Raw genomic sequence first — 26497 nt, forward strand, 5'->3', positions numbered from 1 at the left:
TTATGGAAAGTAAAAGTCACAGTGATTTAAAACATGTTCAGAATTAGCAAATTGATGATGATTCATCTCATAAGTCCTGACACACTGCTCTCCCTTACATAAGCTGCCTTTTATAGGTTAAAGGTGTTGGTATCACTAGCCCCGTATTTACTTGGTATCACATTGAAATTAGCAGTATGGCACAGCACCACTGGCTTGCTTCTTGACGGATATTTCATTACATTAACACAATGCAAACAACCAGAAGCAAAATGTTTCATGCAAAGACTTTTATTTATGAACAGTCTGCAGTACTGTACAACAGCACAAACTTGTCTGTATTTCTGATCATTCTTAATGATCATAGCAAATATAGACAAATACTGTGCCTTCAAAAACAGTTCCCTTTTCACAATAATCTAAAAATACCTTGTTCTTTTTAAATATGTAGCTTAACTTTTGAAAATAAAATATACATTATATGAAATATAACAGTTGTTTATTGGATAGACTATATTGTACCAAATGCAATTATATGCAAATACACTTTCTCTCTGTGACTTCTTACGCATTACATGCACAAAAAAAGAGGAGGGGAAAAAAAGATGCAGCGCATACAAAAGAAGCTGTACATACCTCTGTATGAAAATAGAAAATATCAAAGCAAGATGTGCACCAATAGTCTAGATTATGTTACAAAGAACTCGCCGTACAAAAAGACCTACAGGAATGACCAGATAACACATTACCTGGAACACAGAGGTACGGGTACTGGGTTGTTTTAACACAACAAAGACAAAACCTTGTTTTTAATGCCCTGCCGATGAATTCAGGGTCAGAGCCACATCCGAGAAAGTCTAAAACCAGATCCCAAATACAACTGGATCAAAGAGTGACAGGGTCATACAAGCAAACCAGGAGTTACAGTTTTAGCTTGGAATTTTGCCATTAAACCCAGTGAGTGTTGATGTCCAATGCATAGCACAAAGTTTGGTTTGGTTTGTGTTTAAATTTCTTGTATTGCTACCCCATAAGTGACGTGAGTCTGAACCAAATTGCCAGTTATGCCCACAACTTACAAAGCATTGATATGTCAGTGTTAAATTATTGAACATGTACAGATACTGTGATTAGTATTCCAACATCAATGTTCTGTACAGCATCGATATTAAGCGTTTCTGGCTTAAAATCATTATTATTGCCAAAACACCTTCATACGTCTCCAATCTCATTTAAAATAAAATGGATTTGCTCATGTCCAGTTTAAATAAGCACACAGAAAAAGTTCTCCACAAAGACAGCGTGTACCAGGCACACTGCTACATAGCTACATCTATCATTTCCTGCAAAAAAAAGCACTTCTGAAGTCACACATAAGGTAGGGTGTGAGCAAAAACAGCAAAGACTCCACAAATTCCAGGAAAAAATATATGTGTTGAGATTTCTTTAGGAACAACATGAGGATTAACGAAAGACAGTCCCGGTACATGTCTCGACTGCTGATGCTGAGACTCGAGCGGGGAGGGTGTGAAAAGCGAATCCCTCCCAGTATAATCTCTGAGCATTTGCAGAGATTATCAGGTGCTCATAGGTAACATAAAGCCAATAATCTCAGCTGTGCAAATCTAACGCTTGTACCAAAAGGTAGAGCCTTTAAAGCAAATGAGATCAGTGCCTTGAAATAGAGACTTGCTTCTGAAATCATTTCACAAACACCCCAGCGTGTGACAACTGTATTGCTCTGAGTGAAGCTATTCAAGGACCACAGTGTTTCTCTATGCAATCCTCTCTCGGTACATTCTCTATCACACAAATATAAGAATAAAGAGCAAGGGCTTTCCTTACTGGTAATACACCCAAACACTACAATCCCCCCAAAAATCTACTCTTTCATAACATACATAAGAAAATATACATTTCTTCAGCAATTAAATGTCTTAAATTGTTGTTATTTTTTTTAATATTCTTAATAAAATCTTATAACTCTTTCTTATTTACATTTGGTTAGGTTAATACTGATTGTAATGCAATACTGTCGCCTTCACGTGTGTCTGTATGTTTTTTTCTGTTACATTTCTTTTGTTTGTTTGTTGAGCAGAAGCACTTTTACATTCATATTTCAACACCAGAGCTTGCTGAGAAAGCCCCAAGTGCAGACGGGAATAATGACATGCATTCCTCCAAAAGCAAAATAAGACAACTTCAAAAGGAGGAAGTCCTCTTGCTCGAGCAAATAAACTAGCTGAGAGGTGGAGAGAGTGGAAGGATGACAATGACGAGACTGAAAAAGGCCTGGAGAGTTGGCACCCAGCAGTGCCTTTATTTGGCTGTAAAAAAAAAGAAAGAAAGAAAGAAACTCTTGCAGCACCGGGACAGTCAGTTCTGTGAGAAGTCATGTGTGACATTACTGGAGGGGTCACAGCTGACTGAGCCAAGAGGTGAGATGAAAGCCTTTGTTGCTGGAAAAAGCTGTTAACTTGACAAAGACTGATTTCCACAGTGGTGAAGGCAGTGGTCAGAGGTTACACCCTCTCCACTTGACTGGGGTCGTAAGAGTCTGATGAGAAAAGAGAAGGAAGAAAAGATGAGACAACGCCACCGAAAACAAGACATATCGGTATTATTTGCTCTCACCTCAGTGGACCTTAAAGGAATAGTTTGACATTTTGGGACTGTTATAGTGCGACTGTAACAAACACATTTATTCACGATTTCCTAAAGAGGAGTACGGTAATTGGAACTACGCAAGACACTTGTGAAATTTTGTAGGTGTCACTGACAAAATAATAACAGCCATGCTTGATGATTGTTGTGGGCCAAGAACTTGCTGCAGATTTATGCTTCAGGAGGAAATCTACGCCGTGACTTACGGCGTAACCGATCTCTGTAGAAACGTAATTGCGTGTTGGGTCGGTGCATCCTGCAACTACTGTAATTGGCCTGTTCATTGATTCCTCCTGTTTATTTCTGTCTACTTTTTAAATGTATCGGCCAGAGACCAACAACAATTACATCGTCTCAATATGAGGAAGAATAATCATAGCATCAATATAAGAACTTGTAATGTTAGGAAATTCTTGAGGGGAGATTTGTTTGCAATGAAAAAACAAAACACTGACCACAACAAAGAGCGGGACCCACGGGAGGAAAATGACCTAGCATTTTATTTGTTTCTACAGGCTGGCACTGCATATAAAACACTGGGACACGAACACATGACAATTAACACATATTAAACCCAAACAAGCATAGATGACAGCAACAATGTCATTTATGGCTATGTCAGGCTACATCGCAGGGTCTACAAAGCCTCCCTAATGACTTATGTTAGTAGGCTAGTTCTTTCCAAGGCAGGTTAGCTATAGCAAAGCTCGATGTTTCTATGTATGTAAAACATGCTGTAAGCGTTATAGTGAGATATGAGATACACAAAGTATAAAGCTATAGCTATAAAACATCTTACAGGAAACAACTAGCCTGGCTTTGTTCAAATATAAAAAACAGTCTTAACATAACGGTGCAAACTTATGTCTTTCTGTGAACTCACATGCACTCCTGGCTACACTCTCGATGTGCTTAACTGCATCTTAACAGATATTTAATGGTTATAAAGCTTCTCTTCTAAATCTTTCCCCCAGCCATTAACAGTAACATAATCAGCAGTGTATGTACTTGTAAATGGTTAATAATCACATGTGTATAGTACACTGAGGGTGCTTTATTCAGGAGGGAAAATAGGCATAGGAAAAGGTTGAATCTAGCCACTGACTTGAACCCACCTGAAATGGAGAGCATTTCCTCATCCTCCATATCTGAGGGGCCACAGGTCCCAACGCTGTAGTTAAGTGGCAGCGTTATTTCTCTCTTGGGAACACTGCGAGGTTTAGGAAGCAGAGGAGGCTTCTGGAGCCTAGTGCGCTGCTTTGGTTTGGGTAACTTTCGCCCGCCGGTATCTTGAGTTGTCTCCGCTCTGCTGACCCCTGCTGCATTCAGTTCGTCTTCCACCTTATCTTTAGAGTTTTCATTGTCTTCCTCCACAATTTTCAAAACCACTTCTTCTTCTGGCTCTTCCTTTTTAACATCAGTTTCTACTTCTTTACTTCCTTCATGGTCTGCTGTTACCACAGTCTCAACATTAATCCCTTCAACCTCGTCTTCCTGTCTCGGCTCTTCCTTACACACCCCTTCATTCACTTCATTTGATCTGCAGTCTTCTTCAGAAACTTCCAACTTATCATGCTCACTTGGGTTTTTCTCCTCTTTTCCTTCTCTTGCCATTTCGTTCTCCTCCTTTTCTAATTGTTGCTCGACTACGTCTTCTTTTGTCTTCTCCTGAACTTCACATTCCTCTCTGTCTTCATTTATCTCTTGCGAGTACTCTTCTTCACCAGACCTGATGTCTTTGAGACTAAGGCGTCTTATTCGAGACACAGAGTCCAGTTCTTTCAGACGGGCCATTCTGTCTGCTGTTGACCTGTCCATACAAGTAGCAGATGAAACCGCGGTAGAGTTCAGCTTATCTTGCAGGGATTCGATTAGTTTGCATGCTCCACCTCGCCCCTTTTTCTCCCAACTGCAAATGCTCAAGGACAGCTTCTCATCGGGGCTGATGGGCAGAGACAGGGGAAGCTTACTTGGTGGGAATTCGGGCAGGTCTAATACTAACTGAGTCTCTATATCGTCATTGTCTCTGCCATCACTGTGATCATTGCTGTGCTGTTGCCTGTTATCTTCTTCTTGTACTTGTTTATCCATACCTGATGGTGTCTCTTTGAACTCTTCTTGATCTGTACCTCGGACAACCAAGGACTCCTCTTTCACTTGCTCACACTCTCGTTTCACTTGCTGTGTGTCATCAGTTGGGCTTTGTCGTTCCTCAGCTGCAGTAGCTTCTGCATCATCCTGGCTGTCATCAGACTGCCTGTCAGCCACGCCTAAAGCTTCCACTGGAACGGCTATACCCAGGATCCGCGCCGCCCTCTGTTCGATGGACTCATTTTCCGGGATTCCTTTTGCGCATTTGACCTCGTACAGGTTGCTGAGATCCTCTGCACGTAAAGCATTGGCTTTCTCTTGAATCAATAAGTTCTCTAGGTGCTTATCTGCTATTGTTGACTCATTCTTGTAGGTCAGTGGCTCCGACATGGCATATCTCACATCGCCATCATCATCCTCAAACACAAAAGAAACCTCCCTGGTCAACCTTGTGATATGTGGTGAACTGTCTTTCTGGGGTGATTTGCTGCTTTCACTCCTGGTCCTGCAGATGGTTAAATTCACGTCTCCCCTTAATGGTGGAACATTGTTTGATTCAGCCTTTCTTTTTGCATTCCCCTCGGTTTCAAGTTCATTATTTGAGTTGTGCTCAGGGCTACACCTATATTTAAGAATTGCTGTCCTCGTGTCCCAGGAGGGCTCCATCGACTGAGTAAAATCTTTCTGATCCAGCGGTGAGGGGACTGAGAGTGAGCGCTGCACTGGCTCCCCGGGACCACCGGGAGTTTCAGTGTACACAGTTAACCCCACATCTTTCAATAAAGACTCTTGAGGGACTGGGATATCCTGTCTATAGTGGCGGTTAGACTCATTGTGAGGGGGTAGCGAGGACAAGTTGTCTCTGCAGTTTGAGTTTGTGTGAACTGAATGATCATTAGTAGCTGGTATGTTGTTGGCCTGTGATCTGGAAAAAAACCTCCTCATACTCATGGACTCTAGGTCAGCAGTAGATGCCAATGACTTTGATCTGACTTTTGTACTGTTGGGCTTTATATTGTGCAATGGTGGAAGACTGATTGCTTCCCTGCCTGGTTCTGGACCAGCAATAAAGTGTGCTCCTGCATTAAACCGAGCTAAACTCTTATTCATCCCATCAAGATCATCAATGCACTGAGCCACAATGGGCCTCTTGCTGATTGTGTCTTCCATTTCCTTATTGATGCTCTCCAGTTCACCAATAACATCACAGGGTCGTCGGTTCACTGGCTTTAGGAGAAACTGACCAAAGACGACTTGCTCTGCAGTCTCTGGGGTGCTGTTTTTTCTCGGAGATGATGGCTGCTCGTCTCCCTGATTTTGAACCTTGGGTGGAGAGGACAGGTCTTGCTGCGCGGGCTGAAGGGATAGCGGTTCTGTTGGGCTCAGGCTGAGGCGGGAAAAAGCGCTGTTGCTGGAGAGATGAAGGTTCTTCTGGCCTGCCATCGGATAGCCATAAGAGGAGCTGTTGTCTGTCACCACGCCAATATCCGTGGTTGTATTTGAGGCAGACTGAACAGGTCCCTGCCCACCCGGAGGGCTCTGGGGTTCTGGACTTTTTACCACTGTCAAAGGTGAGCCGGTCTGAGTTTCCTGATTACGGTACTGGTTTCCAGGCCAAGACCCAGCATAGCACAACTCTTTATCTTCATTGGCTTGAAGTGTCCAGGCATCTATTATCTCCTTCCTTAAAGGAGCTCTCTTGTAATTCCTCATTGAGGATGTGCTGCTGGTGTGAAAGCGAGAATAATGGGATTTAATAGGCATCTCGTTCACAGACTTGCTCCTAATATTGGGGCTCTCTTTGAGGCCTACAGCGAATGTCTCAGTGTTGGTGACGGTCAAGCTCGGTATTGTCTCATTGTTGTTCTGATCAGCTCCAAAGTCTTTGTTAATGTTAGTCGGTGTATGAACAGGGACAGACACAAGGCAGAAGATGGTCTCACTCACTCTTCTCTTGGTATTCCTATTGTTTTCTGGCCCTGAATCTGGGGCAATTTTCTTCACTTGGGTGATGGTTTCAGCAAAGACCTGGTCTGAGCTGGAGCCCTGACGAGAAGAAGATCTTGTTAACGGGGTTTGGAAGGCTGAAGAGGGCGAAGGAGGAGGGCGATGGTTTTTAGGATATCTGTTGTTGCAGTTTTGGTCAGGTGCTGGGAAGTTATCGACGGTCTGTTTGTGCAAATTGCTGTGCCACCTCTTATTGTCATTGTCAAAGTCGCTAGAAGATGTCTGGTTACCGTCATCGGCCAATTTGGCAGCGATGAAAGGCCCCAATGGCGGGGGCAAAAAGGCACTGTCGTCGGGTGCAGGTTCCGACACGGTGACGCTGGGAAGCTCGTTACGAATGTGGCGAATCTTATCAGCATCCGTCAAGGAGTTGCCACCCAGGGCTGAGGAAATATGGCGGATACGGGGATCATCAAAGGGGATATACTGGACCCCTCCACCAGGGTGCTCTTGGGTAGTATACACAGGGTAAAGTTGCTTCTGGCTCCTCTCTCTCTGGGGATCAGCCCACGGACCTACTGGATGTCTGGTGAACCAGTGAGACCCATCTGGAGCAACTTGAATGTGCTGGTACATCTCTCCTCTGTACCTACGAGTTAAAACAACAAAGTTAACCAATACGGAGATGAACATAAAAAAAAACAACCTACTGGCTTCAATATTAATTTGTGAATAATTACTAAACTATTACTACATAGCTTTGCTCCAGCTTTTGTATAGCAGGTCAGAATTATGCATCACAAGGTAAATTTATTTAATATTTACCAAGTACCACCAAAAGGACAGAAATTGAGCCTTTTGACAGAAATAAAAAAGATGGAATTATCTTCTGGGTGTGAAAAGTGATACAAGTGTATGAAACAGAAACAACCCTTAGTGCCCTTGATTTATGACCTCAGTAAAGACTTAATGAGTTTTTGGTTGCTTGTTTCAAGTCTTATTAAACATATTATAACACTCATTTTGTAAATTATGGTCCCCATTGGAGTCACAGACAAGTTTAAATTGGAATATGCTCATTGGCTAACGACTTGTAATTGACAAGTTGTTAGCTAATGATTGCTCAGTTTCTCAGTAAGATACAACTCTCATGTGACAAGTCTAATTTTATGACCCCAAGTTTGTGACAGTAAAAATTATCAGTTGAAGGCTTCATATTTGGGCTTCCCTAACCAACAAATGACGTTAGAGTGGCTACCTGCTTTTAGTCTATGCATAAAATGCATGTCCTACTTAAGAAAAATATGTATAGGAAGTGGTATCAGATATTTCCTTCTGACATTTTTTTTCTTACAAAAATTATCGACACATTTCGTCATGCTTGTCTTCTGCTGTAGGGTACTTTACAGCGGGGAACATTACAGTAGGGAACATTAAAGCTTCTTATCATGTCCATACCTGTAGTCAACAGCAATTTCACCATATCCCCGCCGCCCTCCTCCCATTATAGGAGCTCTTTTATATGATGGGGGAGGGATGTATCCTGGAGGTCCAGAGTCCTGTGCAAAATAGTCCAGTTGGAGGTCACCTGGTCTTGATATGGGAATTGGCGTTCTGTCCCTGGACTGGGGAATGGTTGAGTCTCTGCCAGACAACACCTCACAGCTTCCCCTGATCTGCTGGTGCATCTCATAAGAGGGAGGTCTGGGGGGTCGGGTGAAGCGGGGCTTTGGTGTCATTGAGAGCTGGTTAGCGCTAGCTGGCCTGCCATTCTCTGGCCAGCGCGGTGCTCTGTAAAGATCATGGTGTAAGAATGGGTGGCCATTGACCCGTCTGTACAGGTCCTGACCAGATGAAGGTATTTCCACAAACTGCAGACTTTCAGGCTGTAGCATCCTGGGCAGGGACTGGGATTTGGCTTTGGTCCTCGGGTGGACTACCATCCCCTCTGGTGTCCTGGCATGGAGCCGTTGTTGCTCCTGTGTCCAGCGCTCGCCCTCACTTTGTGACAGCTGGCTGCCAAAGTTCACAGCTGGACGCCACTCATCTGTCCCCAGGCTCTGGCATTTCCTCTCAGTCGCCATCCTCCACTGATGGAGAGCAGCCTCCCTGTCTCTGGATCGGGCCTGAGCCTGGGCTTGGGCCTGGACTTGGGCCTGAGCGTGGGCCTGAGCTTGGGCTTGGGCCGCCCATCGCTGCCTCTCCTGAGCTGCCCTCTGACGCTCCTCGGCAGAGAGCTCTTGGCCTCTTGCTTGTTGAGGCCTGTCTGGTCTGCTGTAGCTCCCTGGTCCCCCTCCATGGGGATCTCGGAAGTCAGCATAATCCAGCAGCACAGTGAAGTCCTGGCCTCTCCTCCGCCAGTAGGACACATCTTTGGACTGAGACTGAGGTCCTCTGGTGCTATCACAAAACCTGTGACGAAACACACAAAGGCATCCATATGCTTCAAGTGAAATGCTTGTCGAAGAAGAAACAACCCATAGCACAATAAAGATGAAACTGGATGAAGAACTGGGACAGAAATAACAGATGAAGAATAGAAATAGAAGTTCTATGAAATTCATAAAATTCCCTTATCTGTCAGTGAAATTGTTTAGATAAGAAAACAGGAGATACTTCTGAACACCAGAGACTACTTCCTGTTTAAACTGCCAACGCTGGAGAACCTGCAGTGAAGCCAAAGCTAATGATGTTAAAACTTTTTTATTCATTAAAAATATTTAAAATGCTATAGTTAGTAGTCTTAATGAGAGGTGTTTTAAAGGTAGAGGGTGTTATGTAGGGAAAAACCTCACACTGGCTTTAGCTAAGATCATATATATTATTTATAGAAAAACTAGTCCAATATTTAGGTACTAGGTAACCAAGATTTTAACTCTTTTTCTTCCCTCCTTTAAAGAAAGTGTCTCCCCAATATCTGGCTGTAGATGAAGTAGTTTAGTTATAGGGTAAGGCTCTCTTCATGATCCTTATCGTTATAGTTGATTTAGAGGTAGGCCAATGCAATACTGCATGACATACGCACTGAATAAATCTCAGTAAAGCTGGGCACTAAAAAGTAAAATATAAGTGATATAAGTAGCAAATTTTTATTCACAATTTGAAGAGATTCAATTTAAAAAAAAGGAGCACATTTCCCACTAGATGGAGACAAATGACTATGAGTAATAATGGAGTGTTTGGTAATTGTGATTTTCTATGGGGCATAATGAAGATGTTACACAATGACAAGCTGTGGCTGTTAGTCCCGGACGTCCTCCGAAGCAGATCAAAATGTCGAGGATGTTTCACTGACAGTCTTTCTACAGCACTGCTCATTAGTCCTTAATCTAAGACAATGGGCACGGTCTAAATGCAACGACGGCTTCTGCTGTATCTCTGTGAAGATGTTTGATGACAGACCCAACAGACAACAAGCCGCATTTGGTCCCTACATGCAGCGGGATTGTTTCAGCCTATTTGTGGAGTGACAGACTGACTGACAATGTAAACAAGACGCAAGCGCATGTGTAGTCCCCCTCGAGGCCGAGGCCGCCGAGCGTCCTTGACATTTCCATCCGTGATCATCACTGGTCACAGACGTTGGCTTGAAAGAGAAGGAGGGGAGGGGAGACTAGCCGTGGCAGTCTGCTAAATTTGAGGGCATCTTGTGTAAGATGAGTTAACATCATTAGGCTAATTTGGTCTAAGTAGCACTGCTGAGTGGAAGTGCCAATAAAGGCCCGTTCCTTATCTAAACCAAAGCTGCCAGGCAAAACAGATTTGCATGAGGAGGAAGAAAAGAGGGATGAGCAAACAACGGACTGAAATCGCAGAACATATGTCTTTGCGATTCCCTCATTCCCAGCAGAATGCTCTGATAGCACTGGCAGAGCAGCGACATGAAAATGCAGATTACTCATCTCAAAGAATAACACCAAAAATGAAAAACAAAGAAAAATGCCACAAACACAACTGCTGACATTATTCAAGGTCATTTGACTATTTCGAGATGCTCCGTCACTGACTGCTGGCTAAAAAGGATTATGGGGACTCATCCAAGCAAAATGTAAGGAAAAAGGGGGTTGGGGAAGAGATCTGACAAGCCTGTCTAATTGTGTGGACAAGGGAACAGCTGTATTGACTTTGTCTCAGTTACAGCACACTAACCCCCAGAACTGGTGTAAATAGGCAAACTAAACAATCCTGTTTTCAGGGGAAAAAACGGGCTGGCTGCAGCCTGGCGATATCTCCGGAAATATCATAGGTTTAACAGACCTTACCCGAGAGGGTTTCACTTGCATAACTACTCCAGACTAAGCTAAATATAGCCTATGATCCATATACATATTAAAAAAAACTATATGAATACTTTATAATTGATGAGATATGCATTATGTAAGCAGGTTTAATGCCTTTAAAACAAGAGGAAGCCAGTAAAGAAGGGGGTATTCTGACAAGCCTGGCAACCTAAGTGTGTGCGTAAGACTGGGCATGCTCAAATGGGGCACATAGGTTTGGCCAAAAGCTGTTTTGATTACAACTCCAAGGCCCCATGTGGCAGATTAGACTCCAGCACACATTATCCCTCCTCCCCTCACCCAAGACTTGATTGGAAAGAGGAGGCAAGAGGGAAATAGAGATGAAATGAGATGAAGTTACACACAGGGGAAAAACCGGCAGCGGTGTTAGTTCCATTGAATATGTACTGCAAAATCCCTGTGCAAAACTCTTTGATGACTTACGTCATTTTAGAAATCTCATCCAAGGAAACCACAACATCAAATGATAAACAGTCAGGACAAAAAGAATCAGTTCAGGGCATGCAGAAAGTCATCTAGACAGCAGCACATCACGGGTCTGTAGCTTACCCACTGTCTGAGGTCAGCGACTCTCCCAAGGAGTGAGTGTCAGTTTGGCACCGGTTCTCGCCATCCCGTCTCGGCAGGCTCCTATCCCTGGACTCGTTGTTGTTGGGACAGCCCCCAGCATCGTATGCTTGGGGCTGCCTGGTTCCGCCACCATTCCCATAGGCCACTACGGGCCCTCTTTCATAGCCATTTACTGTCCTGGGGCCAGACCTGTTCTCTAGTATTTCATGGTGCTTGCTGTAGGATGGTGGTGAGGTTGAACGGGGTTGGTGGGATGAGGGAGCAGGGGCTGGGGTAGGGGTAGGGGTGGAGGACGTGGCATGCTTGGGCAGCTTATATCCATGAGAGATGAGGAGGTCCTCCACGCTGTACATGGTCGCATTTGTTAATGCTGGTGTGGTTTCGTTTTTCCTCTCTCTGCTTTTTTTTCTGAGAGAGAGGAAGGTAGGTCGGTTGTCAAGGCGTTTCTGCTTCTTCCCTACGTGCAGCGGCGGGATCACCGGCACAGCTGCGCAGCTGAGGCCATCACTGGGAAAAAAGAGAGAGAGAGGGGGACGGCATGAAGACACCAGAAGGAAGACAGAAAAAAAGAAGGTGACGATAAAACCATTATCCCCGCCACCCGTGTCCAGTTTTTGTTAGGGTTCCCGAGCTTTGTGAACATTTGAAGGCACAAAATGAAGAAAAAGAAAATGACCCCAAATTCTGAGTCGCCACGACGAAACCCAGCCCAGCCGCCTTCCCAACAGCCATTCCCTCCCACCTATCTTCTCCGGTCCCTCCTAGCAACAACCCTCTTTTCATTTCACTCAGACATCATCAGCACCGAACCGTCAATGCTCCAGAACTGATGGTGAACCGGGGCTACACGAACACCCTTAAAAACAAGCCGCAGTCGCATGTTCCTCAGCGGGAAGAGGAGTTTCAGGGGGCTGCTGGCGCTGCAGTGAAAATGCAAAATATCACTGTTTACAGTAGGCTCTCTGCAGACTTCCATACAGTCACTGTAAGGTAGCTGTTAGCAGCCCCTTCCGCTGCTTCATGTTTTGCATCAATGAAGCAACTAGGGGATTGTATTCCTCTCTCTCTCTCTGCCCGCCTCCGCATCTTTTCTCTCCCCTGTCATCTCAAAAGTATTTTCTGGTTCTAGAAGAAGAGGACATGCTTTTAGACATGTGCCCTAAATAAATTTCCTAGTTGGGAGTAGTCGTTTGTGTACTCCTAAGCTCTGTACAAAAATCATTAGAATTTCATATGATGTCAGATTTTCAGTCTATGATTATCCTGGCAAAGGAAATTCAAATCCATCAAGCACAAAAGTGTGCTGTTTTTAGAGAAAAGCTACAACTTAATCTATCTTATTAGTTCAATTGTTATAGAAAAAAATTAAGCAGGGAAATTAAAAAAACACAGGGAATTGTTATGACATGACACCAACTTATGTGCACTACTTAATGTGACTTACTCACTGCTACATGTTCATCAAGGTTCATTGGGATTCAGTGCTCTGTTGCTGGTATATATAAATTACTTAAATTAATCTGTCTTCATGCTGTAAATGTTAAATAAACTCCAGTATATCTCTCTGTTACTGTCCTCTCTCCTACCCTGTGCAGAGCTACGCACCACGCAGTAAGCCTTATAGACGGTGCAGTATGTCGATAGCCCACATTACCCCACGTTTACTCGGTATGAGCATCACAACTGTAAGGCCAAACTGAAAAACCCCTGGCTGTATGGGTAAATTACAAATGGGACAGCCTCAAAACAGTGTGTATCAAAAAGTCTAATCAATCTTCAAAGAGCTTTGAAACACGTACCATTAGAAAAAGCAGATTCGTGAGTTTCACGTGTTTGCAGGTAGGTAGCATACCAACCTGCAATGACTCCAGACATGTTTGCATGGAAAACTTTATATTCAGCTTTGTATTTTAAAATTTACCGCCAGCTTCTCTGCCGAGTGAGCGAGTGATTCTTTCTGATACACCCTGAATAAAAAGTCTCCATATACTTGTAACCGGGTAACCAGGTAATACGCAAACAGAAAAAATACTGGTATCAGCTGTAGGTCAAATTTTTATTTTAAATATCAACATCAGCCCAAAATTTCACAACAGAAGCATCCCTCCTAAGTATAACAAATAAGCAGACGCTAATGATGCACAACATTTTTGCTAAAAACCAGTAAGGAAGCAACCCAGTAAGGAACTGCAGTGCTACATCCACTTTAGGCTAGCTAGACGAGCTCCCCCATAGAAGTACCATTCTCTGCAACCTTCTAAACAGGCAGCAGTGCGGGGACCCCCAGGGGAAGGTTGGATTTAACGTTTTAAGAATTGCTTTCTGCCCAGCAATCACTGTATCAGTATGATGGGCTGATGAAGAACTGAAATGATGATACCCAGTGTGCATCTGCTCGTGATGTAATGCCCTTGATGAAGTCATGTTTGCTGCCTTGTCAACAGGACAGATGCTGCTGCGGCCCACTCATTCAATACTTTCTGCTGGAACAGACTGCCAACAACCTGGCTGTCCTTAATAAGAAATGGCATACAGGAACAGCGCCGTGTGACTCGTTGCCAGAATCAAACGCCGTTCAGACGGTTTTAAGAGCCAATCACTTTATGATTGTTAAACGGCAGAGCCAAATTGCTTGTTTTCGCTTCTGAAATAGACAGCAATGCAGCCTTGCCGAAATGTATTCAGCTGCAAACACATTAGCATTTGTTTTGCTCCATAGAATTTGTTCAGCCATGATCGTCACAAAGAGATTAAAAAAAAATCCTTCTATAAAAGGAGTCCTGACTCAGAGGACAGCGTCACCACCCCTTCTCCCTCCTTCTTGTACCTGAACTGTAGGAGAGCCTACTAGGTGATTAACAGGATCCAAGACCGTGAAATGCTGCTTTCTTTGTATGTCTGGCCCCCTAATACGATTATATTTTTCATTTAAAACCTTAAACCTGTTAGTTTTGGAGGATTGACTCTTGGCTCTTACCCAGTTATTACTTTTATTGACTTTAACTCTTTCCATTTGTGTTTTAGGGTAATCTTCTCAAGAAGGAGCTGGGTTTGGAGTTTTAGCTACTTGTGAGCAAGGTCAGTGAAAACGGGCTGGCAGTTTGCTTCATTTGCTTTCAAGCGAGCAATGTGGACCTAGAACTTTAATTCAACTTAAGCTTGGTACAGCTGTTGCAGAAAAATCGCATAAATGCCAGTAAAATGCACGCTAAGATGTTAATATTTATGACAGCTTGTCACTCATGTGATGGGCCTTTTCTTCTGTGCTTTAAATTAAGAATAACCACCATGCCTCCCCGCAGCCTTGCAAAGGCCCGTATCAGAATCCGCAATCTGATTGGTATCAGTACCCTTTCCTTCCTGCAGCTCAAGCCTATCCCTCCAACCAGGCAAAGGCTTAATTAATTAAAGCCTTAGGCCAAGGGCTAATATGATCATTCATTTTTTGCTATGATATCTGCATATCAACCAAGCTTAACTCAACATCCATATGCTCACTAATCTATCTTAATCCTCAATCTGAGGCTCTCGGTGTCAGCGCTAAATGAAGATTATCTGCATCCTCAGTAAAAGTGAGGATTTCCTACTGTAAAGTGAGCTGCATTCATTCAGTCCCTCTAACCGTCCCACCCCACCCCACCGTGTCACCAGCCCTGCTCCTTCCTTCCCTCCCATGATGGGCTCTGTTTAAATGCCACTAATTCTGTTACGCAATGGAATTACTGATTTTATGTCAAATAAAACCTTGGATTTGAGAACTGGTATGCAACAATGGGCAGCTTTCAACCCCCCAAAACACAACAACATTGTGTTTCACCACAATGCCTTCTTATGTGAAAAAGACATTGGTGTTGCAGCCTCTCGGATTTGGCAACTAGAAAAAAGGGCTGATCGGCTGTATTTTTAATGGCATGGCTCACTCACAGAGAGAAAATTAATGATATAGTTTATGGATAACATGTGCTGCTAAAGTAAGCTAAAAACAAGTGGAAACATATAGGGACTGGCATTCTCATACCACCCCTCATACTATAAACTACTACTGTAGCATCTTTTGTGAATGATAGAAGAGGTCAATTAACATACAGTTGGTGTCAGAAGTTCACATGCACTGAACATTTATTTGAAACGTTATTTTTCCAGGGTGGAATTATTGTGTAGTATACATCTTTAATGACTTTTATAAATAAGAATTGTGTGTGTGAACAAATTTGAATTTATTTTTGATTATCTCTCATTCGCAGGGTCAAAATTATAAATACAGGCTCAAACATACACAAACGCTGACTCACACAAAAAGCAGTGGTGCTGAAGGTTCTACAATGTCAAGTCCAAGGCTTGTTCACGTCTCATTGGTGATTATGATCAACTACAACTGGTAGTTTCTCTTTTTGCCAGCACTAAATGGATTGACCAGTGAGGCTGGATTGGATTGACTCAGTCAACAATGGGAAAGTCCATCGAAGGTTTGTTGGAGCCATTATTAAACAACTACTGATTCAGAGACCATCGGTTCAAACAATTGTACATAAGTACCAGTTATTTGGATGTCTCACCACTTTTCCAGGCGCTATACTGTCAACATCAGATGAGAGGAATGGTTGGGATGTTCAGAAACAATGCAGAAAAGCACTACAGCTCAAGCTTGCCTTTAAGTAGAAAACAGCAGCCACAGTAAAATAAGTTTTACATGAGAGCGTGCTGACTAAGAAAGAAACCGCTGCTCGAAAACCAAACCTTTCATGCTCAACTCAATTTTGCAGCTGCCACAAATGGTCAAGCCAAATGCCTTATAGAGAAAACTTTTATGGTCAAACGAGACGAAGATTGAGCTATTTGGCCACAAAGACGAGAGGTATGTTTGGAAGTATATCGGTGAGGCTTTCAAAAGTGAGATCAATGAACCAACTGTCAAGCTTGGTGGGGGAAGAATCATGCTCTGGGGCTGTTTTGCTGCCAGTTGTAGTGGTACATTGCACAGATTGGATGGAATAATGAAGAAAGACTAATTCCAAATACTTCACTTCAAATCAACAACTAGACAATTGAAACGTATTCACAACTAAGTCTTCCAATAAGACAATGATCCCCAAAACACACGAAAACTGGTTTTGGAAAGGATAAAGGAGGCTAACATTAAGCTTCTGGAAGAGCCTTCCCAAAGTCCGACTTCAACCTTATTAAAAATTTGTGGACTTCACTTAGGTTCATGCCAAGAAAGCAAAGTAATTTAAATGAACTATACCAATTCTGCCCAGAAAAGGGGCAAATATCCAGGCAAAATAATCCCAGAAGCATGCTGATGGTCGCCAAAAGTGCCTGGTCAAGGTGCAAATTCTAACTTGTTCATCTATTTCTTGATTTTTAAAGTCATTAAAGATGCACGATAAACAATCATTCCACCCAGTTCAAAGAAATCATTAAAAGACCAAATTATACTCATCACTGTAAAGAATTTCTATGATGAGAGGGTGTAAACTTCTGACCACAACTGTACACTGTTATTGAAAACAGGTAGGAGCATTATTCTTTTAGTTGAGTGTGTGGTGGCTACATTGGGGCGGACTGCAGGGGCATGACGGCTTGCAGGTTGACAGTTTGGTGTCAGCTCCTTATTCATGGCCTAGCTAAGATGGGGCGGGGAGGGAAGAAGAGAGGGCACACAATGCAGGACGGAGACCTAAATCAGGCCTTGAGGTGCACAGAACTGCAGCGTTAGAGGGTGTGACTAAGCACCCCGGGATGCACAGATTACAAACCTAGCACGGTAAAAATTAGCAGAATAATTCAATCTAAAAAAAATAAACTTTACAGACAGTTTGCAGTTGAAGTCTGAAGTAGAAAAACAGAAGACTTTTCACATTGTGCTCAAAACCCACTGAGTAACAGTGATTAAAGTTAACACAGATGTGTTAAAATAGCACATTCCTGTTTAAAATGAAGCACTACAGACAAAAACAAATCTGGATTTAACAGGCTCCAGCATAAAGGCACCACAACAAAAGAAATCTCAAACACCAGGGCCTGGAACCAAAAAAGACGATAAGCCCGCTTCCTAAAATATTCCACAAGAGCCGCACCTCTCCAGCACATTGTTCCCAGTCTCCTTGGAACTATAACAACTGACCCGTGTGGGTGTGTTTTTGGCAAGTGTTTGGGCTGCATCTGTTAGGAGTGTGCATGCACAGGGGCTTCTCAGAGATGACGGCCGAACACATTCGGCAAACAGCAACGCCGTGCAGATTGTTTATCTATGTGACATCACCATGTCCAGCGGAGGGGCCGTCTCTCTTCCTGAGGAAGTGCGTTGAGTGTGAGTGTGTGTGTGAGGGGGGGTGGACGGACGGAGCAGAGCCAGCAGTGTCGCAAGTGTTTCCAATCAGGCGCTCGGCAGGCTCCTGTTTGTCCCAGGGAAAGAAGTTTGGAGGCGTTTTATTTTTTGGGCTGAGGCCGGAGGAATAAACAGCCCAAACGAGCCTGAGGCCATATTTTACCCACAGTGACCCGCAATGTTCCCCACATCAGGTAGGAGTGTAACTCAGCAACATGAAGTGTGGGCATATTATCCGGGGAGCTACGTGCCCTCTGGGCACTTGCTATCCTTTGGGAAAATCCCACTGGGCTCAGCAGCCACTAGAGTTTAGGGCAATTATTATCTTCTGCAAAAAAAAAAGAAAAATTACAGCTAAAAATGAACAAGTAAAGAAATGCTTGAAAGCAAGAAGATTATTACAAAACAAGAGCTCTTCACGACATTGCAACCCATGTGCTCTTTCCACAATGTACACCCTCCTAACAGAGAGGGTAGCAACAGGCTGGGTGCTAGAGGTGGGCGGAGCCATCCAATTATCGATAGTATCAATATCAGCGCTGGTATGGGTATCGGATTAACACGAGCATGATACTTTGTTTCTATTCGCTAACTTCAGTACTCGCCCACTTAAATTCTTCTAAATTAATTATTTTTATGGAAAACAAAAATAGAACTCAAACTATGAAAAATGTCTGAATCCCAGTGTGTTGTCATGTCTATTTTGTTTATAGCTTATAGCAGATTTAAAGAACAGAGGTTGGTCCAGTGTGCTTTAGAGACAGGCACATTTACATTCCGGGTCTCCAAAAGAACACTATTTCGGAAAATACATTTATTGGTCATTAAAACGTGTTTAGAATTTCCAAACTGATGATGATTCATGTCATAGGTCATGACACACTGTTCTCCCCTACTTAAGATGCCTTTAGAAGTTAAAAGTATCAGTATCGGCATCATGCAATACCGGCCCTGTATTTAGTTGGTATTGGATTGCAGTCTCGCACAGCACTACTGGGTGTGTTTACCCCAAGTCAATTATCTCACAAAGGAAAGGTTTTGCCAAAAAAAGCACAAAAAAAACCCCCAACCACTAGCATTATTTTGTTTAGCATATCCCATGGCAACAGTTGTTTTTGCTTTTGTGAATGGCAGCTCGCAGACAATAGCATGTGGACCGCTAAGATATTCCTGCTGCATTGCCGCGCTCCAAAACTTATTACAGTCAAACTCCGCTGGCAGAAAAATCAAAGGCAGGATGGGATGGAGAAGGGGAGTAGGAGGTTGGGAGAAAGGAGGGAGGACCAGGGGGAGGGTGGTGTTTTTGCTCCACCATATTCCAACGCATCGGTGGTATGGTTCTGATTCATTTCAGACGGTCAAGAAGTAGTCCAGCCAAACATTTGTTCAACCCAAAGACAACGTTCAACAACACTGGCTCAGGCACAAGAACAGCACAGCTGATGGCTCATTAATGTACGAGGCAAGTCGAAAGGCGCTGGTGATGTGACGGTTATTATGTCAGCGGACTCATTTTCCATTGTGCAGTGAGGCTTAGCGCAGTTCAGCTCAAATGCAGTGATTTGACATCACGAGATTCTCCTCGTCTGAACGCATCCAACAGTGGTATGCAAAGGGAGATCCATGCCAGAGTCAGGAAATGCTCATAATTTCATATGTGAGGAAAGAAGAGGAAAAAATAAGGATTTTATGCACGTTAATCCAGAAGGCTACACAGCAGGCTTCACCTGCACTGAGCTATTCCCAACTCATACTCATTCTAAGCCTTGCCAAACTGGCTTCATGGTAATTAGTGTCTGTCAATGTCCGGAGCTTGCTAGAGATGACAGTGGTTTGGTTTATCAGCCAGCAACACAGTGATCAAAGGGTTAGCATGCTCTGGCTTTCTGCTAATCAGATGTGGACTGTGCATGGCTCCTGCTCAGCATCACAGAGGGAGAGGTAGCGAGCAGTCCTGCATAAACAGAATCATCAGGAAAGTTTAAGCACATTGCGTGCGTGTCACATTTTAAGACAGCTGATAGAATTGTGTTGACAGGTGACTGTGATGCACATCACAGGTGGGATGAAAAAGGCTCTCCCACACAAACGGAAACAGGAGTGCTGTCACTGGTAAATGTGGAAAACTGCTATGTAAACACATGAAAATGAACAGTCAGGGTTATCTCAAGGGCTTCATTGGCATAAAACTGACACAGAGAAATCAGAAAGCAGACACAATCTCAGGCCATCTGCCAAACATATGGGCATTCACCGGCTAGCAGCCAGAACTTAGCAATACTTCTCTCTCTCTCTCTCTCTCTCTCTCTATATATATATATATATATATATATATATATATATATATATATATATATATATATATATATATATATATATATATAGAGAGAGAGAGAGAGAGAGAGAGAGAGAGAGAGTGCGCTTTCCAGATCATTTCATGCCTCTGATTCTCGCTCTGAGAGGCGTGCTGGCAGATGTCAGTATAGCTTTCACATGTTTCATGCAGGCTTCATCCACCAGCCTCCTTCCCCTCCCGCCTGCGTCACCTCTGCTCTGACATCACATGTGACATCAGGCGAGACCTCAGAGGGGATCCCTGTAGCCGGGCAAACATTAGATGGCTTTCAAAGGCTTCAGCTGCAGCCACCCAATAGCAGAAAAAAAAAGAAACAATAATTTTCTTGGCCTATAAAAGACGCTGGAGACCGACTGAGAGAGAGAGGGCAGAACTTGCTACTGTTAACGACACCACAAACAATCACACACACACTTACAGACGCACACATACATACAGACAAGATTACTGAAAGAGAAGTTTGGATCAGTCCTGAGAGTTGAACTGCTACGACTCACTTCATAGCTGTGGAGGGCCCCTTCCAGTTTTGCTGACCAAACCTTTCCTCTCACTGCTGGAGGGAATTAATGAGCTGCTTCCCTTCTTAATGCACTCCCTATCCCCCCCCCCCCCTCCACTCCACACACACATACACACACCCTCCTCAGGGCATCTATCACAGCCTCGCGTTCCCACACCATCTCAAATCTCAAGGATGTGCAAAAGACCTACCACATAACACTCATGCACCCACGCACGCAGCCTTTTCTTCTTTTTTTTTTTGCAGTGTTTTGGCTTCTTATCTACAAATCCTGACACACTCTGAGGTCCAGGAAATGTCTTTTGCTGACATTTACTAACAGCTTTCGATGGAAACTCACTGACCTAAGAAAGACCTTGGCAAAAAAGAACAGATCACCCCTGCATAATGTTAATTAGCAGTTTGACAGCTGAAGTCAGGTCAGCTTAAATATGAGCGATCGGTGCGATAAATGCACCGTAATAACTAAACTGTAACAAAATCCTGAACTTGGACTGGTCAGGTAAAACAGTCTTGGCAATCTGGCCCCTAGAGGTCTCTAAGTGACAGGAGGAATTTATGTGAAAGCCATTCTAAAATTAAAGCGGCAGAGCCATCGCAAACACTGTGACATAATTTAAGATGTATGGTTAAGAGGCAAAACACAGGCCAGTGTTTTATACTTATCTAGCCTTGTGGGCTATTTAATGGATTTACTCAATGAAAAACATTTAAGATCAACATCAAACAGTGGACCCCAAATCGTGTTATTTCCCAGTCAAAGTGACAGCAGGGTGGCTGTTTTGACAGCGCATTTCTGCGGAGGTTATAAGGCAGTGCGTGCAGGAAGCCTGCACGGTGGGAAGGAGAAGAGAGGTCAAGCAGCAGCGGCAGCCACCATCATGCAAACACGCTGCAGGTGTGACAAAGTGACAACAAGCAAACATCAAAGCCGCCTAAACTTGACAGACCATTTGTCAGAGGCTCATTGCGCCTGGCTTCCGTCGCAATTTGGCGCTCATCGTACGTACGACGGGCACCGAGAGCTACACGCGTTACCGGACCCGAGTGCTGTCACCGTGCTGTTCTCAGAAAATGATTGACGGGCTCGGCAGGATGCTGCTAGCCCCTCTGGTTCTGGTGCAGATTACTGTGTGCCGTAGCATTACTAGCCTAGCCCAGAAACGCGCAGTTTTACAGAGAAGAAAATTCAGCTTGTTTGGGGTTTAGTCATGTGAGCAACACACGAGTAGACGTTATAACATGACTTGAGACCTTACATGGATGAGTGGAACTCCTTGGCTGATTTCGGCGATCCACTATGCTGTCATCTTTTAATGGTAGCTCCGTTTTGTAAGTCGGGCTAATCACTAGGAAGGGGATACCAGCAGGGCGAAATTAGAGAAAAAGCAATTCTACAAGTTACAATTGCATATAGGTGACAGTTGTTTGGAGTAACGCGGGATGCCTCCCGAGCACCAGCCATGGCCTGCAGCGTTTTCGCTCAAGTCTTTAATTAGTGCTCCGGGCGATGGAAATGTCCGCGCGCGTGCTAGGACATTAAAAACTGCGTAATTTGGACGGAGTTTGGCCTCTGTTCCCCCAGCACGCGCGCAGAACGGCACATAGCGCGGCTAACGCTAGCCGGACTAGCTCCGTGAGCAGTCTTTAACCTTCAGCTGATAGGAGCGCGTCCGCAAACTGTGGCAGCCGCCACCGCAGACGCTCCAAGTTAAAAAAATAAATAAATAAATAAGGAGCTCCATCCTCCCACTCCTTCACCTTCTAATGCCATATCCTCGAGGTGGCCCGGCCGTTTGTCCCGAACCTCCTATTCCACCAGAGGAGGCAGACAGAGCGCCGAGGCAGCTGGATCAAGTTGAGGGAGCGCTGGAAATGTTGAGGGCAGAGCAGATGCGACTCTCAGCCGCTGTCTACTGCCTCACAGCAGCAGCAGCAGCAGCAGCAGCTCGCCTCCACAGCTGCCGCATGTGTTGTCAAAAAAATAGAAATCACAAAAAAATAAAAAGAAATAAAGAAAAAGCCACAACCAACAACGACCCCTGAGTCCAAAAGAATGCCTGGATGAAAGGCGCCCTGTGTCGCTCCACTTTTACCTGTGAAATGCGTCGTTGCGTTGCCGCCTAGTCCCCGGCGCTCACCCGTGCCGCTGCTCTGGACGGACTGAGCTGGGATCTGCTGAGGGAACAGCCCCTCTTCTCCACCAGCGCCGAGGAAACATCCCTCTTCTCTAGCAGGGAGGCAGCTGGAGACTGCTGAGCAGTAAGGTCACTTCACACTTAGGGTTTCAGGAGAAAAATAAAAGTGAATTCTCTTTTAAAGCTAAACCTATCCATGCACATTAAACGTCACTGTGTCAGCTTCTGAAGGCGACTTGCAAACAGAAATATATGTGAGTTGACGAGCAACTCCATAAACTACAGGGGCGTTTCCAGGACTTATTTGATGAGGGGGAGGGGGGCATAGGGGGAACCAAGAAGAAGCGGGGAGGTTACAGGAAGCAGCTTTTATGGCATTATTTTTGTGCCACTATTCTGAGCGCACGTAAAAATAAAAATAAAATGAGCGCATGTAAAAAAAAATTGCAGGTGCAAGTGTTGCATTTTGAGGAGAAATTTATTTTGAGCGAAGAAAAGCTAAATTTGAGTGAACAAAATTCATTGCTGCCTGCAAAAAATGTATTTCAGTGTTTGCTATTATCCATACACACACACACAATAGCAGCCCCTCTCGCTCAGTTTTTGCATTTGCGCTTGCTCGCAATGTGTTGCTCACGCTCTCAACATTTCTGCCCGTGCGCTCAACTCTTTCTGTACACCGTTATATTTGTGCCACAAAATCAGCCAATCACAGACTTGGATGCAAAAAAATCGGATTGGCTGTTTTGGTCTCCAGTCAGCTCGAAATGATGAAATGCAATATCCCAGAATCCATTTTGTCCGAAACTCAAACGAGGCAGTGGCGGAGGAACACAGAGTGGCAGAGTTTGAAATATTACTCTTTCTGGGTCACAAAATAAACTTTTAAGATATTTTCATGCGAGAATGGTGCTGTGTAAACTTCTAATATCTGCTCGATTTATAAATACATCACATATTTGCATAAGTGCTCTAACGTTTTCGGAGCGCGCACGGACAGAAATGTTGAGAGCGCAAGCAACACATTGCGAGCGAGCGCAAATACAAAAACTGAGCGACAGGGGCTGCTATTGTGTGTGTGTATGGATAATAGCAAACACTGAAATGCATTTTTTGCAGGCAGCAATGAATTTTGTTCACTCAAATTTAGCTTTTCTTCGCTCAAAATAAATTTCGCCTCAAAATGCAACACTTGCACCTGCAATTTCTTTTTATGTGCGCTCAATTTTTTTTAACGTGCTCTCAGAATAGTGGCACAAAGATAGCGCCATAGCTTTTGATCGGAAATAAATAGTGTAGAAACTTGGCTCTCTGTTACCCTCATACAAATGGTATTACATAAAAAGCAGCTGTGCATGAAAGCCTGGCAATTAAGTACTGAATAATTAAAACCATATAGTCATACTACTAATACTTTTGATTTTTTTTAAGTTTAATTCAATTTTATATAGCACCAAATGACAACAACATTCACATCAAGGCTCTTTATATTGTAAACTAAAGACCCTACAATACTTAAGAGAAAACTCCAACGATGACCCCTTGTGAGTGAGCACTTGGTGACAGTGGGAAGGAAAAACTCCCTTTTAACAGGAAGAAACCTACAGCAGAACCAGGCTCAGGAAGGGGCAGCAATCATTTGGGGGCGAGGGGAGAGAGCCAGAGATTATTAATAACTAATGGTTAAACACAGAGAGTGAAAAATGGTCAGTGAAGAAAGAAATCAAATTAATAATATGCAAGTTTTAATATCAAAGTATACCTATAGTAGCAAAGGTAAATGTGTTCATAATGCATCACATACAATATAATAATATTTGGATCATAAAAATGATTAATTAATATAATCCAACATTAATACATGAAATAGTCACAGCATTTAATTTATCAATTTGTGTTACTTGACTCAAATATTTACATTTTTCTCGTTCTCAGACACAAATTTCCATCCCTTTGCCCAGAACATGATTTTTCATCACAAACATCTCACTCGTGCTTATTAAAATCAAAGTGCTATCACGGGACAGATTTTTACACTGTTATTACTGTTATCCGTTGTCATTAAAACTACTCAGGTTTATACTATAATAACTACTGGTCGATTTACTCTGTTTACTTGGTTGGTTGGATGATGCTTTCCTTCAATCAAAATATGCTTACCATTGTCAGACTTTAGCTTTAGAGTCACGCTGACAGACATGAAGAAACAAGAGCATGGATGTCCATAGACAGGAAAAAATCCACTGAGTTTTGTTTTTATTTCACGTTTTGCCATAAGAGTGGGCCGATGTATTACTTTAATGTTGCAGCAAAAGATTTATTCTAATTATTTGTAATTATAATAAGACAGTATAATAGATTTCTATTTTGAATTCTGCAAAATAGTGATGCTAACAAAAGTGAAGCTTTATAAATAAATATTGTAGTATGATGTTTGCATCCAAAATATTTTGGACTACAAGGAGAAAGTAGCATAACATGAAGTACTGAAATACAGTAAAATTACACTTCATTTCAAGTACTGAGTAAATATACTGTGCAGGCAACAGATTTCAGTGGGGGACGGTCACCACTGAACAAATCACTGCTGTAGGTTCTGTAACATTTAGCGTACACAGGCTAGATGCCCAAACTTGCCTTGCTTCTATTAACATATGCAGAAATGTAATAAGTTGATTAATTACTGTGAAAACAGTAAACTATTATAATAACTGATTATTGTTTATGTAATTTTCAAGCCAGAAGCCCAACAGCTCTTTGGTCCTAGGCTGCTGTTTTTGAGAAGCGGCCATTCTTTTCCATTTTTTTAACTGTTTCAACAATGACTGAAAAATGATCATTAGCAGCAGCCCTTAGTTCTTGTGCCAAAGTAAACATATATCTACATAATTTGCTTCAGCAGGCCCATTTTCAACAAATTACTGTAGCTTACATATACCATAGTTAGTATAAAAAGTTATTTACAGCAGTTAATCAAACTTTTTTGTTCCCCCATCAAGTTTGCCAGCACCTCCTTTACACCCACCCGGCTCCAAGCCTTCAGAGCTGCAACTCCTTTTCCAGGCCTTAAAAAGAACAGAGGACCCTAAAGCCTCCATAATATTGACACAGATGTTGCGTATAACTGAATTCCCCTGAAAGTAAGGGAGGCTGGTAGACTCAGTGTCTTATCATTGACTTATTTTTAATTATTGCCTCGACTGTCCATTTACTTGATCACAGCTGTTAATATGTTCCCAACAAAAGCAGTCATGTTTACATAAAGTCAGCTTAACGTTGAATTACCTCCTTGATGATTATCTCTTCCCCTCCATTGTTCATAGTTGTTGACTCTACACGCCCTGGCTATAAGTGTATGAAGAAAAAAAACATGCCCAATTTTTTAACAGAGTCAAAAAGATCGAGATATTTAAGTTCCCTTCTGCACATTTGTTCTAGTGAATGAAGCAGTTAAGACAGCGGACATGATGACTCTGGCCTGCCTGACATGTTAAGAAAGTGAGTTGAACCTGAAAAAAACAAAAGGAACTAAATTTGTATGAGACGTTCTAGCTGCTGTTCTAGTTTGGATAAGATACAATGTTTCATTTGGCCTGTGTT

General features: G+C 43.1%; 1 protein-coding gene across 4 annotated transcripts; it reads right to left on the reverse strand.

Annotated features, from left to right (window-relative positions):
* Positions 1 to 263: 263 nt before the first annotated feature.
* Positions 264 to 26330, reverse strand: jcada (junctional cadherin 5 associated a). 4 transcript variants are annotated; one of them, XM_086307315.1, is made up of 6 exons: positions 26183 to 26330; positions 22856 to 23037; positions 11532 to 12059; positions 8140 to 9093; positions 3759 to 7330; positions 264 to 2536 (listed from the first exon to the last, which is right to left on the reverse strand). In XM_086307315.1, exons 3-6 carry the CDS (start codon positions 11903 to 11905, stop codon positions 2502 to 2504), a joined length of 4935 nt encoding a protein of 1644 aa, XP_086163441.1. In that variant the 5' UTR covers positions 11906 to 12059; positions 22856 to 23037; positions 26183 to 26330; the 3' UTR covers positions 264 to 2501. The 4 variants fall into 4 exon arrangements, with proteins under 4 accessions (XP_086163441.1, XP_086163439.1, XP_086163442.1 ...); XM_086307313.1 differs by lacking the exon at positions 26183 to 26330 and having other exon boundaries at positions 22856 to 23129; XM_086307316.1 differs by lacking the exons at positions 22856 to 23037; positions 26183 to 26330 and adding an exon at positions 22521 to 22844.
* Between the last annotated feature and the right edge of the window lie 167 nt (positions 26331 to 26497).

The sequence above is a fragment of the Aulonocara sp. 'chitande type north' Nkhata Bay genome, linkage group LG9, assembly GCF_057382095.1.
Source record: "Aulonocara sp. 'chitande type north' Nkhata Bay isolate Kocher_YH1m ecotype deep benthic linkage group LG9, A_spYH_male_GT1.1, whole genome shotgun sequence".
Lineage (NCBI taxonomy): Eukaryota > Metazoa > Chordata > Actinopteri > Cichliformes > Cichlidae > Aulonocara > Aulonocara sp. 'chitande type north' Nkhata Bay.

Coding starts and splice junctions, on each gene's coding strand:
- jcada (XM_086307315.1), bottom strand. CDS start 11,905: ATGTACAGCGTGGAGGACCTCCTCATCTCTCATGGATATAAGCTGCCC. Junction 7,331..8,139: donor GAAATTGCTGTTGACTACAG/GTATGGACATGA, acceptor TTTAACTCGTAG/GTACAGAGGAGAGATGTACC. Junction 2,537..3,758: donor GGAAATGCTCTCCATTTCAG/GTGGGTTCAAGT, acceptor TTTTCTCATCAG/ACTCTTACGACCCCAGTCAA.